The sequence below is a fragment of the Ochotona princeps genome, chromosome X (assembly GCF_030435755.1).
Source record: "Ochotona princeps isolate mOchPri1 chromosome X, mOchPri1.hap1, whole genome shotgun sequence".
In the NCBI taxonomy this organism is placed as follows: domain Eukaryota; kingdom Metazoa; phylum Chordata; class Mammalia; order Lagomorpha; family Ochotonidae; genus Ochotona; species Ochotona princeps.
In genome coordinates, this window is record NC_080865.1 from 5,596,779 (window position 1) to 5,612,806 (window position 16,028).

The 16,028-nt window shown below is 37.7% G+C and overlaps 1 protein-coding gene across 2 annotated transcripts in view; it reads left to right on the forward strand.

The window, feature by feature from the left end:
• Nucleotides 1-16,028, forward strand: part of WNK3 (WNK lysine deficient protein kinase 3) — a 151,288-nt gene that overhangs the window by 55,089 nt on the left and 80,171 nt on the right. For both annotated transcript variants that reach the window (XM_058658932.1, XM_004598302.2), the window contains exons 4-7: nucleotides 766-986; nucleotides 1,672-1,829; nucleotides 7,540-7,628; nucleotides 11,226-11,445. In XM_058658932.1, coding sequence (XP_058514915.1) covers nucleotides 766-986; nucleotides 1,672-1,829; nucleotides 7,540-7,628; nucleotides 11,226-11,445 — 688 coding nt within the window. The remainder of the gene's footprint in view (nucleotides 1-765; nucleotides 987-1,671; nucleotides 1,830-7,539; nucleotides 7,629-11,225; nucleotides 11,446-16,028) is intronic.

Below are 16,028 nucleotides of genomic sequence, written 5' to 3' on the forward strand. Positions count from 1 at the left end.
AAATATGTGAAGTTTTCCCCCTTTCATAAACAAGTTTTACTAAACCATGTGTGAATTTCACAGTATTTTTTTTTACAAAAAAAAATCACTTATCTTTTAATTCCTGTTTTCCATATACTTTTTGATTACCCCTTTAACATTTCCTAGCATTTTTTGCTCTAAAATTTTTTGGTGTGTTTTATTTGTTTGAAAGAGTTAGAGAAAGGGAGAAAGATCTTCCATCTACTGATTGATTCCCCAGATGGTACGGGCTGTGCTAGGCCAAAGCTAGGAACCAGGAGGTTCATCTGGGTCTCCCACATGGATGTAGGAGTCCAAGCAGTTTACCGTCTTTGATTGCTTTCCCAGGCAGATCAGCAGGGAGCTGGATTGGTAGTAGATCAGTCAGGAGTTGAACTGATTCCCATATGGTATGCCAGTGTCTCAGACTGTGGCTTTACCCACTAGGCCATGATGCTGGCTTCTCTAAAATTTTATTTAGTTGTGTTTTCTAAGCAATTGCTAGAAATAGAGAAGTGTCTTCTTAAAATTACTGCCAGTGCACAGAAGACTACTCTGGAATAATTCTCCGTTTAAATTCCAAGTGTGATACTTAGTAAGATGTCAAATTTTAGACAGAAAATCCTTTTTTCCTAAGGGTCAAGAGTAAACAACTCGCAGCTAGCCATCATAGAACATGAATTATCAGCTCACTCATGTGATTTGCTTGGATAGTGTTCATACAATAAGTTACTTACATGTGGTCTTTTTCTTTTCTTTATATAGGTATTTAAAACGATTTAAAGTCATGAAACCAAAGGTTTTAAGGAGCTGGTGTAGGCAAATTCTAAAAGGATTACAGTTCTTACACACTAGAACTCCTCCTATTATTCACCGGGATCTGAAATGCGACAATATTTTCATCACAGGACCCACTGGATCAGTGAAGATTGGTGATCTTGGACTAGCCACCCTAATGCGAACATCGTTTGCAAAAAGTGTTATTGGTGATTGGTTTTTTTTTATAATTAATGCTTGGGTATAAAGAAGTTTATCAATTGTGTAGTTTATCAATTGAACAAGCTCATGGGCTAAATCTGGCCCACTAACTGTTTTCATAAATCAGATTGTATTGAAACCACTACCATAGCCACTCTTTTATAGATTGATTGTGGTTATTTTTGTACTACGATGACAGAGTTGAGTAGTTATGTAACAGAGACTTTCTGAATAACAACACCTAAAATATTTACTAAGTTATCCTTTGCAGAAAGCTGTGTCTACTGCGAATTTTGCTTTGCTATATAAGAGTGTATTGAGATATTTCAGAGAAAAGTCTGGTATATTTCTTGTGGGATATATCCAGAAATATTTAAATGTCCTGAGGACTTAAGAAAATTTAGTTAATTGAGAAAAATTTACACAACTAAAAAAAAAAGGGTTGAAATGCACAGATTTTATTCTTCAGTGTTGTCTTGAGCAGTGTTGTATCTTATCCTTGGAAAGATAAGGAACAAATTTTAGGTGCTTTACATGGATAATAGAAAATACTTAACGAATTTCATGCTTAATAACATTTACCCTTGGGTTGTAGGAAGTCCCACAGGTAATCTTCTCGAGTAAGGGGCTGTGGTCTTGCTGAATTCACCTTTTTCCTCTTAATAAAAATGTGGATGTGCTGCTATTTTGTAGGCACTCCTGAGTTTATGGCTCCAGAGATGTATGAAGAACACTATGATGAATCCGTTGATGTCTATGCCTTCGGAATGTGTATGCTAGAAATGGCTACTTCAGAGTATCCATACTCGGAGTGCCAAAATGCAGCTCAAATTTACCGTAAAGTAACGAGTGTAGGTATAATTTTACTCTTTACTTCATGAAATTCCATATTTCTTGTTTAAGTTGGTAAAGCTGATTCAATCAAACCTAATTTTTATATTAATCCTAGAGTAGTGGTAAATTTGAAAAGCATAATGAAACAAATTTTAGAATTGTGTAATGTGCCTACATACTCCTTGAATCATATAAAATAACTCTGTATTACTTTCTTTAGGAAAGTATTACTGATATTATATTATTTATATCCATTTTTGAAGAGGTTTTAGTATCAAATGGACCTTTTCAGTTGAAAAAAAATTTAATAATGTTTATCTATTTGAAAGAGAAGGAATGAGGTTGAGATTTATTTCTTATCCATGATTTTTCTCCTCACATCCCCTTAAGAGGTAGGACTGGTCTAGACCAAAGTCAGGAGCTTGGAACTCTGTCCACAACTTGCACATGACTGGCAGGCAGCCAGCCCCTTGAGCTGTCATCTCCTGCCTTTCTGGGTACCCATTAGCTGGAAGCTGAAGCCAGGAAACCAAGCCAGGAGTTGATCCTAGACATTCTGATAGGAACTGTAGTGTCTACTGGTGTTTCCATATGGCTGTTCATAGATCTTACTTTTCAAGGGTGGAAATAGAGATTGACTGAATAGTTTTGAAGATGTTTTCTAGTTCCAAAATCCTTATTATGAAGTTATATTCAAAATACAGTTCAATAGACATATTCAAAATATAGTTCAATATTCATAGTATTTGAGGCTCTGCTATGAGTAATTTTTTTTAAAGAATCAGCAAGCAATGAAGTTCTGAGTAAGGTATGTTTGCTACCTTCCAGGAATTCAAATTTCTAGCAGGTGAATAATATGAATTCATAGATAACTATAAATGAGAGAAGCATAAGAAAGGTGAAAGCAAAGTATTATGATTTTTCAAAGGACAGCTCCTTAATGTCCTGTTGAGTGCCTGTACATAGGTCTTGAAAAAAATTGTTACAGTGTTGCAGGAAACTAATAGGTACTGTTTTTTAAAATCCAGGTTTTTAATAAGAATAAGAATTGCATGCCTTCATGGGGTATAATGTAATGTTTTGATGCATGTATATGATGTGGAATGAGTAAATCAATCTGGTTACCATATTCGTCTCCTCACCGTTTTTTGCGTTGAGACATCTGAGATTTGCTTTCCAGGTTATTTCGAAATACATAACATTATTATTGACTATAGTCATCCTGCTCTGCTGTAGATCTCCAAACTTACTCCTCTTGTCTGACTGGAACTTTGTACCTTTAACCAACAACTTCTCAATTCCTTCCTTTGTCCTCAGCCTGGGGTAAACACCCTGTGAGTCTGACTTTTTATATTTCTCATGTAAGTGAGATCATGCAGTTTCAGTCTTCCTGTGCCTGACTTGTTTCACTTAGCATAATGTCTTCTGAGGTCATTCATGTTGCAAATGAGACTTTCTTTTTTATTTAAAGCTTAAATGGTCTTCCATCCTATAAATATACCTTATTTACTTTGTTTACTTGTGCATAGTCAATGAACATAGGATAGACAACACACTGATTATAATTCCTTTGGATCTATACCCAGAAGTGAGATTGCTATCCTCACTTTATTTATTTTGAGAAACTTCCATACATTTTCCACAATAGCTGTACTAATTTCTGTTCCCACCAACAGCCTTTGTTACACATACTTGCCAGTGCTTCTTACGTGTCAGGTTTTTAAAAGTTTAGTCCTTTAACAGGTGTGTAAGTGTGTGCATGTAGTTCTTTAATGCGTGTTGTGGACTACATGATTTAATCTTTAGACCTTTACAAAACTGAGTCCATCTTCAATTAACATATGATGAGATTGAGCAGCAGAGTTTGTGACTAGCCCCACTTCCCACATCTAGTGATTGTGGTAGCTTCGGATCCTGAAATCTGTCTGACTCTGCAAAAGTTTGTTTAAGGAAATAATAAGTAAGGCCAAAGAGCAAGATGTGAGATAGTCTATAGAACAAATGACTTGCTTTCTCCAACAAATCCAATTCATGAAAGAAAAAGGGGGAGACACTTTATAGAATACAAGAAACATAATGGTAGTAGCAAGCTAATAAATGTATAACGGTTCTCTGCAATGCTGAAAAGCACTGGTTTCGAGAATTTTCTGCTTTTTGTAGTGTAAGTATTCCCGCTAAGACTGGTTTTAAAGTTAATCAGTGTGACTTCTCTCAATGCCGAACTGGGAAGAGATGTACTATGACAATTATGTGGTTTTTCCAGCATACAGATAAAACAACCTCAAAACATGCATAATGGTAAATTATAGTTGGGGAGGCAGGTTATCAATAAGTATTATGTTGGCTTTTAATACAATGTTTTAATGGTAACTTTACATGATTTAACATTTTAAAATGTCTGTGTTTAACAATTGGCTTCCAAAGTTCCAAAGTTGTGTGCTGGGGTAAGCCAGCTTCAGTGTGGCCTTCATGTTTGTTTGGATCCTGAATTGAACAAACCAGCTATTAAGACATAGTTCAGGGTTCAGCACATTGCCTCATTGGCTAAATCCTCACTTTGCAAGGGTTGGGATCGCATATGGGTGCTGGTTTGTGTCATGGCTCCTCTACTTCCCATCCAGTTCTGCTTGTGGCCTGGGAAAGCAGTAGAGGATGGCCCAAAGCCTTGGGACCCCATACCCGCATGGGAGACTCAGAAGATACTCCTGGCTTTGGATGGGCTCAGCTCCGGCCATTGTGACCTCCTGAGGAGTGAACCAGCAGCAGGTGGAAGATCTTCCTCTCTGTGTATCTTTCTTTCTGTAAATCTGCTTTTCCAATAAATAAATATTTTAAAAAGAGTTCAGTATTTGAGCATGAATTAAGTTTTAGTTTATGTTTAGGAATTATTGATGATTGTTTTGGAAGTGAGATGAGATTTTTTTAAAGGACATGATGTATTAGAGATGTCAACTGGATTTTTAAAATTTACTTTTTGAAAAAAAAAAGATTTATTTATGTAACTTGAAAGTCAGAGTTACAGAGAGAGAAGGAGAGATAGGATTTTTACTTCCCAGATGACCACAATGGCTGGAGCTGAACCAATCTGAAGCCCTGACCCAGGAGCTTTTTCTGGGTCTCATACATGGGTGCAGGGGCATGAGAACTTGAACTATCCTCTGTTGCTTTCCCAGGCCATAAGCATTGGTCTGGATTGGAAAGCAGTGCAGCTGGGACTCAAAACGGCATCTGTGTGAGTTGCGAGCACCACAAGTAGGGGATTAGCTGCCTATGCCACTGTAATAACCCCACAAATAGAAAATTGTATGGACAAAATGATGCAGCACCTGAGATTTCCTTTGAAACATTCCAGGACATGAAAAGTTTTGGAGTATTCAGCTGGAACAAGGTTAACAAAACATTGATTTTTGTTGAATCTGGTGATAATTACGTGAGACTTATTATATTCCTTGTATTTTAAATGTCTGAATATTTCTATAATAATTTAGAAAAGGAGCTTGATTTCTTTTTTTTGGTCCATCTTTCTTTTTACTTAGTTACCTATATGCATTCAATTTTTACGTATTGGTTTTTAGTTATGTGAAAATCATATAGAGATCTTTTATCCATCTTTACCTTATCCTCCCATTGCTGGTGCTGGGCCAGGCTGAAGCTAAGAACCTGGATCCTAAGCTCAGTTCTGTTCTTCCCTGTGGATTGTAGGGACCCACGTGCTTGGGCTATCACCATTGGTCTCCAAGGAGGCTCATTAGCTGGAAGTAGGAATTGGGCGTACAGCTGGAACTCAAATCCCGGCACTCAGATATAGAGTGTAGACATCCCTATTGGCTTATTTTTCTTTTGAAAGTATTTATTGATATTGTAATCATAGAGACAGGGTTTGGGGGAAGAGAGAGAGAACTCTTTTATCTGCTACTTCATTCCCCAATATCCAAAACAGCCAGAGCTAGGCCAGGCAAAAGCCAGGAGGCTGGATCTCCACTAGGTCTTCCCCCGTAGGTGACTGGAACCCCAGTTGTTGGTGCATCATCTGTTGCTTCCCAGGTACATTAGCAGGATCCTGCATCTGAAATGTGGAATAGCCAGGACTCTTAAGCAGGAACTCCAAGATGGCATTGTGCATTGTAAAGCATCTGCTTAACCTGTTGTACCATAAAGCCTGTCCCCCACAGAGCATCTCAACCACTGTGCCAAAATGCTTATCTCTTACCTGTATTTTGGAGGGCCACAAATAATGATTTTCTAATTGATTTTATAAGTGGTAACTTCCCAACTACCTTTATTTAGTAGCAGAGAAAGACAATAAATATCATGGCTGAGAATTGGGTAAGAAAGCGGTGGAAAGGTTGAAGATGTATGTATGTGTGTGCTGCGTTTTTGAATTTGGAGTCCCGGGTTAAGTGCTTACATTACCAGATTCATTTAATACAATACTGGCTTTCTGTGTGTCTTTCGAGTTAGTTTGACAGGTCTAGAAGTAGATCTTCAATAATATATTTCTGCTTCCAGCAGAATCTGAAATTTTCTGTTAAATTATGACAGTGCTCTTGCTTTATTTTTGTGAAATGTAAAGCTCGTAATTATAAGGTAGTAGAACATAAAATAAATAGATTTATACAAGTAAAATAGTTATCATAGGAATGTTTTCAGTCGTCTAGATATCATTTGTTATTGTATTCCTGGAGCTTGATTATTTCATTTGAGGTAAGTTTATCAATATGTTAGTATTTAAGAGGAAAATAAACAGATTTCTCAAATAGATTTGTTTCTATTTTAATTATACACATATGTAATTGGTTTCCTCTAGCTCTTCTAATAGGGTTTGAAATATATTGACTTGATTTCATGAAATAGGAAAGCCCTTATTTAGAATTTTCAAAAGTTTTTAATAACCTTTATTTTTTACTAAAAGGCTAATAACCTTTATTTTTTACTAAAAGGCAAAAGATATGATCTGTAGAGAAACATGAGTATAATTTTTTATTACTGAAAATATTTGTCTAATCTGCTTTGCACATTGGAATTTTATTGTGTATTTAATTAAGCAGTATATCTAACAATTATGAGAATTTTTGATGCGATAGATTATTTTGAGTACATGTTATTTTCCTTGTGATATTGTATTATATACATATATCTGCACACACATACACATAAATAAATGAAAGGGCTTTAAAACGTTTATGGGAAATTTGCATTATTTTTACACTGCGTTTTCCCATAAATTTAAAATCTTATTTATTTCTTTGGGAGGTAGATAGATACAGTGAGCTTCCATCCTCTGGTTTCCTCTCCACATACCTGCGACAGGAAAGACTGGGCTGATGCCAGGAGATTGGAACTCAATCTAGGTTTTCCCCTGATGATAGGGTTATAACTACCTGCTACCTCTGAGAGGGAGCATTGGAATTAGGAGGAAAAATGGGAAGATGGGACATCTTAACAGGTACATACACTTGTCTCTTCCATGAACTTTTTGAAGCCCTTTTGTATTTATAAAACATATCTAACTTTGCCTGTATTGTTGGAGCTTTAGATTATTTATTATTTTTTACTTTTATTCGTAAAACTATGACAAAACCTGTCAAAAGTTATTAAATGTGTGTAAGTATTTTTATTATTTAAAGCTCAAACATGGCTTAGTGGAAAAATAACATTTAACAAATGTCATATTAACTTGGCTTCCAATGGCCAAACTTGTGAGTAGCACTGTTTTTCTTTTCTTAGGGCATAAAACCAGCCAGCTTTAATAAAGTCACTGATCCTGAAGTAAAAGAAATCATCGAAGGGTGTATTCGTCAAAACAAATCTGAAAGGTGGGTGCAAGTGTAGTGGAATGATCTAAGTGATGTGAATGTATTTTCCTCTTCTTTTGCATTTGGTCATTTTCTCACCTTTTATTCATGTTAAATTTGACTTTTCCCCAAAAAACAGTGCAAGCATACTGTCTGGAGTGAGGGTGTCAGTGCATGGTCTTTACCTTTTGAGATTTTGATATGTTGTGATTTTTCTTAACTGACATTTGGGTTATATTTATGTGTATATTTTCATTGTGAAAGAATTTCAGTACCTTTAGCCATCAGTTCAATGGGTCCTCATAAGTTCATTACTTCTAATAACTGACAGTAAACAGATTTTTTTGAAATACATTTTTCTTTTGGTTTGAACAGCAGGTTACAGAGAGAAGTGGAGAGAGATTTTCTGTCTCTTGGTTCACTCCTCACATGACTCTAAAGACCAGGGCTGACCTCGCCAAAGCCAGGAGTCTGGTGCTTGCTCCAGGTCTCCCACGTGTATGCAGGGACCCAAGTATTTGGAGCACATTGGTAGGGAGGTTGATTGGAAGTGGAGCAGCCGAGACTCGAGTTGTCACCTGTTTGGCCTGCTGTCATTGCAGGCAGAAGCTCAACGTGCTATATTACCACACTTGTCCCAACAGAAAATTTTTATTTAATAACCTTAAGTTATGAGAATGATAAAGATAATATGGATACTTTTGTTGAAGAAATAGTGTTCTGTTTTTTTCGCAATTTTTTTTTTTTTAAATAGTGGGGAAATCACAGAAACACTCATGGATAAAGTAGGAAGAGATGGGAAAGATTGGGAGAGATGTTACACTTCCATATGTTACGGATGTGAGAGAGATCACACTGGACTCAAGTGTAAGATGTTAGGAGGAGTTTTCATTTCCCAAGCTTGGTGACAGCATCTCCCACTACACTCCAGGAGCCACTGCGCCAAACTGTGTAAGTCAGGGGTTTTTAAGCTCTCATCTGCCAATCAAATTGAGAGCCATGCAGTTAAAAAAAAAAAAAAGTTTCAGGCAGGAAAGGAGTTACCAGAGCCCAAAGTTTTCCTATAGTTAACTAACATAACATAACATAGCGGGAGGCAGGAGGGTATAGGTGCGCGGGACTTCCGGAGTAATTTCCGCACTGTCCTGTGGAAGGCAGGAGGAGCAGGATGTGCGAGAGGAGGATAGGAATCCTAGCATTCTTTTTTTTTTTTTCAGATTTATTTATTTTTATTGGAAAGTCAGATTTAGAGCGAGGAGGAGACACAAATATCTTCTCCTTCAGGAACATGTGTGTCTGAGTCCCTGCTTTCCATTCTTTAGAATATATATGTATAGTAGTGAAATCGATAGATCACATAATACTGTTGGAATTTTTGAAGAACTGCCATTTATTTTCTAGAGTAGTTACACCCCTTTGAATTCCCATCAGCAACATAGGGAGATTTCAACATCCTCAGTAACACTGGTTTCTCTTTTCTAATAATAGCCATCCTAATGGATGTGAAGTGGTGTCTGCGCGTGATTTTATCTTGTTTTTCTCTGATGAGTAATCATATAGAATATCATTTCATGTTCTTATTGACTGCTTATCTTTGGAGAAGTGTCTGGTCACGTTTTTTGCCCACCTTAATTTTGTTGTTGAGTTATACAAGTTTAGGTGTACTCTTTTAAAAATAAGGCTAAAAATGCTATGTTGAAGTAGCTATTTTAGCTTGGGTTCTGATTGTTTGCACAGCATTTTAATTATGATCCATTACCCATGAATATTGGAATCTTCTTAGTGATTCATGGTATATTGGTATATAGGAAAGAGTACAGACTTCGGTGTTCAAATCTGGACTCCAGTGTGTTCTTGAGCAATGTACTTAGTTATTTCTCAAAATAGGTATTATTTTGATTACCCAAAGAGAAAAAATATAAAACACACATTAGAGTAATGCATATTCATTAAATTATGTCTCTGCCGCTGTTATTATAATTACTCCTTAGTAAAAACAGACAAAATTTTATTAGGAGGCAGAGGACTAAGCTTGGTTTTCATTGCTTCAAAACATCTCACATTAGCCCATGTTAGCCTAATTAACTGGTGCCGGATTAGTTTTCTAATGTTGTCTTAGTTACTGAAAATGTGGAGGTTTGAAAATCTACTTAGAGCAAATTGCTCTGTCTCTATGCTTTTTATATTTTAATTAATTCAAGAAGGATCAAGGAGACTGCAAGAAAAAGGTTACGCATTTTTGCAATAAGTTTTTGAAGTACTTTTGTATCACTTTCAGCTCTCCCTGGACTGTAGTACAGAGTAAATATTATATGCCTGTTTGAAAAGTTAGTAAAAGAAAAAGAAAATTGCTTTAGCTTCTTAATCTTTTAAACGCAATATTTATTTTTCTTCAGAGATGGTTATTTCCGAATATTATGCTATGGTTGTATGCTATAAATATTACCGTGACCTAAAACCAGAGTTCAGTATGTGAAGCAAACCACTGGATGTTGTTGAGCCAAATGCAGCGCTCACTAAGGAGTGAAGTACACAGACTACACTATTGTTAATGGAGTCAGTGACTTCTGTTTATAATATTCACATGAAAGTTTAACTTTGTAATTTACTCTGGAGTTTATATCCCTGGATGGGAAAGCTTTTTATTTCGTTTTCTAAGTGTCTGTAGTCTCAATCTTAGCAACTTAAATCAGTGTAGGGAAGCTAATTAATTCACTTAGCATGTAATGCAGTATTTCTCCAGTTCTAGCTTGGAATACTATAAAAAATTTTATTTACATTTATTGGAAATGCAGATTTATAGAGCAGAGAGACAGAGAGAAAGATCTTCCATCCACCTGTTCTGTCCTTAAGTGGCCGCAGTGGCTGGAGCTGAGCCGGTCTAAAGCCCGGAGCTAGGAGTGTCTTCCATGTTTCCCACACAGATACAATGTCTTGAGGCTTTGGGTCATCCTCTACTTTCCCAGGCCAGAAGCAGGGACGTGGATGGACAGTGGATCAGCAGTGACATGATCCAGGTTTTGGCCACTGTGCCATCACGCCGTATCCCTCTAGGCATGCTTTATATATAGTTGTGTTACTGGTAATTTTAAATTTTAATATTCATTTTTTATTTCTTTTAATATTCATTTTCCTGTTATTTGAATGACACAGAGAGGGAGTGGGAAAAAGATACATTGGGAGATCTTTATTTCATTCCTCAAATGCCCGTAAGAGCTGGGGCTGGGCTATGCTGTAGGCAGCTTGTGTGCTCCCTTCTGCCTTCCAGGGACCCATCGGCAGGCAACTGGAATTGAAGGTAGAGGTGTGCTCAAACCTAGGCATTTCAATGTGAGATGTATGTTTCCCAAGTGGAGGCTTAAGCAGTATGCTGAATGCCCAACCCATAGTTAAACTTCAATGGAGATCATTATGTGTGCATTTTAGTTTGGATTTCTTTGTGTCTCTGGTAGTAAGATGGATATGAAATTTTATTTAATATGGCACTCTATTAATTGCTTCATTAATAGAACATCTAAAATAAGGTTCACTTAATGCACTTAATTTTTTTCTGAATAAAGGATTGACATCTTATGATTAGAATAATTGATAATAAGATATATACATTTTGTTCATTAGGTTGTCTATCAGGGACCTACTAAACCACGCATTTTTTGCTGAGGATACAGGATTGAGGGTGGAGTTAGCTGAGGATGATGATTGCTCAAATTCATCACTGGGCTTGAGACTCTGGGTTGAAGACCCCAAGAAATTGAAAGGCAAGCACAAAGATAATGAAGCTATTGAGTTCAGTTTCAATTTAGAAACTGACACACCGGAGGAAGTAGCATATGAAATGGTAAGTCAATCCTGCTTTCCCATCCACCCTACTCCTTATAATTTCAACATTGCTTTCTGTTTTTTTGCCCATTACTTTCTTTTAAAACATTGTTAGTATGAAATTCATATCTATAGCAGAATATATTAAATTTTTACATACCGTATAATGAATAATAAGATACCATCTTTGTTAAGAAATAGATTATCAGTGCCTTGGAAGCCACCTGAATGTCCCTGTCAGTTATGTCCCTCTCCTTTACCACTGTAGGTAATGTTTGCCCTGATGTTGGGATATCTGGAGTCCATCTTTTCTCTGTCCTAAGAAGGAACTCGAGGACAAGATGTAGGTCAAGGTTACTGAAAAACAGTATTTGTTTCCCTGCTAATTGAAAGTAAACAATGAGGAATGAATGTAGGGAAGTTCAAGAAATAACTGCACTCAGTAAGGTTTGGAGTTGTGCCTCTATATGATCTAGAGCTCAGGGGTGGGATTGGGAGCAGGGCTAGAGTACCATACCAGTCATGCATATCCTAACCCTGTGTCAGTAATATCAGAAGTGACATGGCATTTCGAGGCATGATGGGATTGGGAGTGTTAGACAAAGTAATAGTATTATAATCACATTATAATGAACTCCTGGTCATGGGGATGCAGAATGCAGTCATATTGGATAATTTTAATGAGTGCCAGTTCTAAGCGGCCACACTGTAAAAGCTTTGCTTTTCTGATTTATAGAAAGGAAGAGCTTTAACATTGCATGAAAAGGAGGACTTGGGCAGTGTATGGAAATGCAGGTTTACGTGCTACATGTTGTAGAGTTTTGGGGTGGTATATAGAAGGGGAGGATTTGAGCAGCTTAGGCAAGGCAGTAGGGCAGGCAGAACTATGTGTGCAGGGATGAAATGGGCAAGGCTGCAGGGTTGGAAAAATTTAGTACCTCCTGGCTAGTGCTACTTCCTTGCCTGCATTAATGGCGTTGTCTGATTAGTTGAACAGTCCCAGGAGGTGAGCTGAGGAGTGTTTGTTGATCATCATTTGGCTCAGCTTCCTCGAGAGCTGATGGGATTCACTTCTGGGGAACTCCGAGGGTCAGGCCATGAATGAGTCCAGGACAACTAACTCGGCATGATCAGGGCAGCGGATCCAATGACGTGTCTACTCACCACATGGTGTGGTAGGCAGTCGGACCCCCTGGCTTTCCACTTCTGGTCTCCCCTCCCACCCTGAGTAGTATGGCTGGCAGATGAGTACTGGGGGAGAGCTGCCAGTACACACCTGCTCCCGGTAGGCACAGCACTGGCAGGAGGGGGCTGTAGGAGCTGCTGCAGCTCATGATCAAGTTCAGCCTGGGACAGACTAAGCCAGATTTACTTAGGCATTCTGGTTTCAGGGCAGAGAAGGATGGAATGATTACGTTAGACATTTGATACATAACTTACTCTTTACTATCTTCCTAATATTGTCTTTGCTTCAATCTTGTACTGGACTTCACTTTCCTTGAATTTTTCTCTTTCATGGCTTGGCCTTATTAGTGACACATATGTTACACTACCCTCTTTTTAAACATTTATTTATTTTTATTGGAAAGGCAGATTTATAGAAAGGACACAGAGAAAGATCTTCCATCCACTGTTTCACTTTGCAAGTGGCCACAATGGCTGGAGTTGAGCTGATCTGTTGCCAGGAGCCAGGAGCTTCTTCCAGGTCTATCACATTGGTGTAGGGGCCCAAGAGCCTGTTCCACTCTGTCACTTTTCCAGGCCACAGGCAGGGAGCTGGATGGCAAATGGAGAATCTGGGACACGAACCGGCACCCATATAGGATGCTGGTGCTGCAGGTGTAGGATTAGCTTGATACACCACCACACCAACCCCATGACAACCTTCTCTAAAAAAATTTTTTTAGCTGAAAAGCAGACACACACACACACACACACACACATGCACATTCAGACAGATCTTCAGTCCTCTGATTTATTCTTCCAAAGGCCCGCAACAGCTGGGGTTGGGCTAGGCTGAAACCAAAAACTAAAAAATCTTGGAATCCTCTACTGGATTGTCAGGGACCTGAGTATTTGAGCCATCATCTGTTGCCTGCTAGGATGTGAATTAGTAGAAAGCTAGATTTGGAAAGGGAACTGGAGCTTCAACCTGGGTACTAGAATATGTAAGCTAGGCATCCTAAGTGTTGGCTTAACCACAAGACAGGTGGCCATTGCTCAAGAAAGTGCATATGAAAGGTTCATTCTTTGAGACTTTCATATATTCAGATATCTTTTATTTTTTAAGGTTTATTTATGTTTGTATTGGAAAGGCAGATACACAGAAGCAGAGACAGAAGATCTTCTGTCCGCTGATTCACCTCCCTAGTGGCTGCAACTGCCAGAAGTTGAGCCAGTCCGAAGCCAGGAGCTTCTGGGTCTCTTCTGGGCGCAGGGTCCCAAGGCTTTGGGCTGTCCTCTCCTGCTTTGCCAAACCACAAGCAGGGAGCTGGATGGGAAGTGGGGCAGCTGGGACATGAACTGATGCCCATAGGGATCCCAGCATATGCAAGGCGAAGACTTTAGCCACTAGGCTACTTAGTGGACCCGAAAATGCCTTTTTAAAATCTTGACGTTTCATTAGTTGATTGACAGACCAAGACATTTTATGTTGGCATTTATTTTTTTTTAAGTCATAGCTCTATGCTTTTTAGCTTTGTCTATTGCTTTTCAGAAGTCCAAAGCTGTTCTGATTGCTGATTTTTTTATTTGACCCTTTTTCCCTCTGTGCATGTTTGTATTTTCTTTTTGCTAAGTATTCTAAAATTTCATAGTGATGTGTTGATTTGAATCTGTTTTCATCTACTGTGTTAGACCTTTTTAATCTGTCAACCTATATCCTATAGTTCATCAGATATTTCTTGACGTATTTTGTTAATAATTTCTTATCCTTTGTTTTCTCTTCCTGGAATTGCTATCACTTGAATGTGAGGCCGCTTAAGCTGGTTCCCCAATGTTCTTTTTTATCTTCATTTCTTTGTTACTTGATTCTTTTCTTCTTGCAAATGTTACCAACTTTATTTTCTAAGGCTTCCATTAAAGTTTTCATTCCTGCCCTCATATTTTACATTTAAAGTGTCTTTTTACTTTTTTGTTTCTTTGTTAGAGTAAACATTTTGTTCTTTGTTTTATAGATGCTATGTTGCCATCCCTATCTGTGTTAAAGTTTTTAACTTTTTCCTCCCATTATGGTCTCTTTCCTCTAAGTTACTGTTTTGTTTGTTTGTTTTGTGTGTGTTTGATCTTATTGTTAGAGGTTTTCTTTTATTTCTGATCATTCTTGGCTATCGGCTTGTAATTAATAGGAGATTGTATTAGTTTTATCTTGGTGCTTAACAATTTACCATAATTTAGTGCCTCACCAATGTCCCATTCCTTCTTCAAAACCAACAATGGCATTCTTCTAGTATCACCAGCTGGTGAAAGTTTTACTCACATAATCACCCTAGATTAAGCTCAGCTGTGCTGTATGATAGGCATGATGCCTTGTGATATTCACAGTTTTGGGTGAAAGGAGGAAGTGTTTTTGAAGTACCATAATTTTGCCTGCCATAAATAGTAGCTAAACTGGACATGCCATCCAGATCGTTCATGTCAGACTTGCTAACATTGATCTTTACTGTAGGGTATCTGCATGGGCAGTTTTTTGGGGGAATATCTGATAGCATTGTTTATGAGTGTCTCATTTTGAGTTGATCAGATTCCCCAGAGTAATATCTTTTAATATCTTTCCTGGGGGGTAAGAATTTGTTACTGAGATTTTGCTGGCCCAGGGGAGAAGAGAGTTGGTTTTTATTGTGTTTGACCTCCAGCATAATTTGGTCACTTAATAATCTTTTTCTTATTTTCTTGTTTCTTTGTTGGTTTATAACTTATAAATTCGTTGAGTGGATTTTCAAAATTTTTTCCCCTTTTCTTAGGGTAAAAAGGTAAGCATATGTGCTCTACCATACGTTGTAATAATGTTTCATCTACTGTGAGATTTCTAAGAGTTAAGATCCATAAAACATGTAGATTGTAACACTGAGAATGCTATTGCATGTTACTTCCTGAGTCATGTCTGCTGCTCAGCCTGTTCTGAGACACTATGTCAGACCCCTCTCCTTTTTTGCTCACTCTTCAAATGCTAGTATGTATAGAAACTTGCTGTGAGCTTACGTTTCTCTACCTAGAATATTGACCTTCCTCAGTAGCCTGTATATTCCTTTTACATCTTTTATATATATATATACATATATATGTATATATATATGTATATATATATATATATTGTTTATTTGAAAGAGTTATAGACACACACATATAGAGAATGTGAGAGAACGAATGAAAGAGAATATCATCCATCCATTGGTTTTCTCCCCAGATGCCTAGGGCTCGGACAGGCTGATGCCAGAAGCTAGAAGCTTCTTCCAGGTCTCCCACATGGGTGCAGAGGCCAAAGGGTTGGGTCATCCTCTGCCTCTTTTTCCCTAAGCAGGATGCTGGATTGAAAGTAAAGCAGCTAGTATCCAAACTAGTACTCATATGGGATGCTGTCCTCACAGACTGGCTTGACACACT